This window comes from Arachis ipaensis, chromosome B07 (assembly GCF_000816755.2).
Source record: "Arachis ipaensis cultivar K30076 chromosome B07, Araip1.1, whole genome shotgun sequence".
NCBI classification, from domain to species: Eukaryota; Viridiplantae; Streptophyta; class Magnoliopsida; order Fabales; family Fabaceae; genus Arachis; species Arachis ipaensis.
Genome location: NC_029791.2, coordinates 24,009,271 through 24,012,676, shown reverse-complemented (window position 1 = coordinate 24,012,676; position 3,406 = coordinate 24,009,271). Strand labels below are relative to the sequence as shown.

General features: G+C 32.2%; 1 protein-coding gene across 1 annotated transcript in view; it reads right to left on the bottom strand.

The window, feature by feature from the left end:
* The window catches only part of LOC107609389 (probable serine/threonine-protein kinase roco5), a 5,886-nt gene extending 4,925 nt beyond the window's left edge, over positions 1–961 (bottom strand). The window contains exon 1 of the mRNA XM_016311345.2: positions 302–961. Within this exon, the coding sequence (XP_016166831.1) occupies positions 302–804 (503 nt within the window). The 5' untranslated portion in view covers positions 805–961. The remainder of the gene's footprint in view (positions 1–301) is intronic.

Sequence of the window (3,406 nt, the reverse complement as noted above, 5' to 3'; positions counted from 1 at the left end):
AAATATTAAAACCATCCTTTCATTTTTGGTCACTTGAAGTTCCCGAATTGCAGAAGAAGGAAATGAAAAAAAAAATGAAGTTGAGAGAGTTTATAACATTGAAGCAAACAAAACCCAGAAAGAGAAAGTGTAAAAATCAGGGAAGAAAAATATTGAGAAACTCCCATTTCTCGTTTTACTTCACTTGAAGTTCCCAAGTTGTGAAAAATGCAGACTTGAGGGATATGATTCAGATCAAGCAAATGGGGTTCTCAGAATCCGTGAAAAGATCGAAACTTCAGCATTGGATTCCAGTTCAAACCTGAGTGGCAACGAATCGTAGTGCTTCCGAATATTGGACATGAGCTTCTCCGGTAACTGGCTTCCAGGGTATAGCTGAGTCAGGTTTCGAACAACGCAGCCCCACACAACTTTCCGTGACCCTTCGATCTTCGAAGAATTAGTAGTAGTAGTAGTAGTGTTAGTAGTAGAGAAAGAAGAAGAAGAAGAGGAAGAAGAAGAAGAAGAAAGTGGGTCCCTTGTAGTATTGGAGTCTTGAATGTTGAGAGTGTTCTTAAGTGACGCAATGGCTTCAGAAACGTTTCGTGAGAGCTTCTGAAGCTTCTTATGGACGATGGAATTGTTGGAGTCTTTGGTTGAGTTGGTGGAAGAGGCGGTGGTGGAAGAGGAAGAAGAGGAGGAGGGGGGATCGAGTGCGGTGAGTCCTTCGGATCTTTGGTGGGAGCGCATGAGGACCTGCTCGACCATGTCGTCCTCGGTGGTGGTGGTGGCGCGGCTGGACCAGCACTCTAATGCTGCAGCCATTGTTGGATTTGGAAATAATAATAATGTGATGTGAAAAGTGTTCGAAGAAAAAGAGTGTGAGATTTGGAAGTGAGAGTCGGAAGGCGATGGAAGGTGGTGGGTGTGTGTGGGGAGTGACAACAACTGTTCTGAATTGCAATAAATGTTTGCGTAATCAATAATGATGTTCTTTGCCATGTAACCGCCGGATACTTCCATTTTACCATTTTCATAAAAAAAAATTTTAAGTTTAATTTTAGAATTTAATTTTAAAACATTATTTTGTAAAATCGTTTTACACGCACACGTGTATTTAATCGTTTTACACGTGTATTTAATCATATAATGTCATATTAATAAAAAATATTATTTTTTATATTAATCGCATAAATAACCATTAAAAAATAATTGTGATTGTATCACGGTGTAAAATGTTGAGTGCATCAAAATTAAACTCTTAATTTTAATATGTTAAAAAATTTAAAATATTTTACACAATTATCTAATTATATTATAATTATCAGAATTGAACCGGTAATCGAACCGATTGAACTGCTGGGTCATTAATTCAACTAATAGGTCACTGGTCAAACTAGTTGATCCACTCTCATGTAAATAAAAAATATAAAATAATAAAAATTTTAAAATTATAATTTAAAATACATATCTTCACTGGTATTTTAAGAATAATTAAATCATTCTAAAATAATATAGAACGTGATGTAAGATATCTTTATATTTATATGTATTATAATTTGCATATATATTAGACTTACAGAATGCTGGTGGACCGAGCAATTCGATCGGACCGATTTTCATCAAGTTTGACTAGTTTTTGCCAGTTCACTCCGAATTTGCCTAGCCTTGTACCAGACCAGTATAGGATCCGGTTTTAATAATTATGAATTATATTTATTTTTTTATAATTATTCACATTATTAATATAAAAAATAATTATTTTTATTAATGTAGTGTTACATAAATAAATATATGTATAAAATTATTTTATACTGACAATATATCAAAATTAAACTATTTTATTAATTTTTTTAAGAGATAAATACCAAATCAATACCCGAAAGATTCTGGCACTGACAAAGTGGTACTTGACTTTTATTATTGACAAAATAATTTTTGAATGATTTTAAAATTTGATAAACGTGTCTCTGAGCTCATCGGAGTACATCTCTGATAAAAACGATGTTGAGGTGACCACCGTAATTTGATGACAATGTAACTTTGTTTTGAACTAGAATTTTTAATTAAATAAAACCTAATCCTACCTAAAAAATCCCTAAATTAATTTGGATTTGTCCTAAACCCTAAATTTCTCTTTTTGATCACGAGTTCTCCCAAATTGCAAAATTGAAAGATGCATATAGTTAGGGCTCGTGAAAAATCTGTGACAGAAAAAAAGAACCCATCAATGCAAGTTTTCGAAGTGGATAGTGTTTCAGATATTGTGAGCAAAACTTACGACAGAACATACTTTTATCCCCTTTCAATGATGTCGTTGAAGTCAAAGACAACTAGCAATCTTGATGAATGGTTTATGTGATTAGAGCAAATCCAAATTGATTTAGGAATTTTTCAAGTAAGATTATGATCTATTTAATTAAAAATTCTAGCTCAAAATAAAGTTGCCTTGTCATCAAATCACAGTGCCCACTTCAGCATCGTTCTCACGGAAGATGTGCTCCGACAAATTTAAGGGGTATGCTTGTTAAATTTTAAATCATTTGAGAACCATTTTATTAATAACAAAAGACAGGTACTATTTTGTTAATGCTAAAATTTTTCGGATACCAAAATAGTAGAAGAAAACATTTAAAACGAGAGAAAATACCCCTAAAAATTAACCTACAATAGAATTTCTGTAAACAGCTTCTATGATGCGACTCCCATTATTAAACCACTTTGTGTACTTAATCGAACTCCAAACACCTTTTTAGCTAATAAATTGGCGACAACTTTCACCTCCCTTAAGACTAGATTGAAATAAACCTCCCAATTTCTATTGAACAGCTCATGAATATGCACTACCAAATTCTCATTATTCATAACCTCCAATCCAAAAATTTTCTAAGTGATAAGAAAAACGTTTTTGAAGTCCGTCTTACAAATAATCGTTTTCAATCCGCACTCCCAAGCTAGAACCATTACTCACCAAATGACAAAGAGTTGCCATTGCTGGTATACCATATCGGCAAAGAACCTAAACATCCCTTGATTCGACCTCCAACATGATTTTTTATCATACAACCAAAACCAACCACTTACTCTTTTACAAAGATATTAGCGTCGTAGTTCCCTTCATGAAACCTTGCAACAGAGGTTTCCACTTCAACAAACTACTCCTCTTTAATAAATAACCAATATGTTTCGAAGAAAATAATAAAAATTTATTAAGAATCAAACTGTTTAATTTAAAATTTTTTAAAAATTAATTTAAATATTTATGCATCGAAATTTTTTTTAAATAAATAATTTAATTATTTTATTTATTGAAATAAATAATTATAGAGTATTTATTAATTTGTGTCTCATTTCTTATCTCGTTTATGTTGTAAATGATTTGAGATCGAGTGTAAATGAGATAAAACACGTATGCAGTTGCACATAT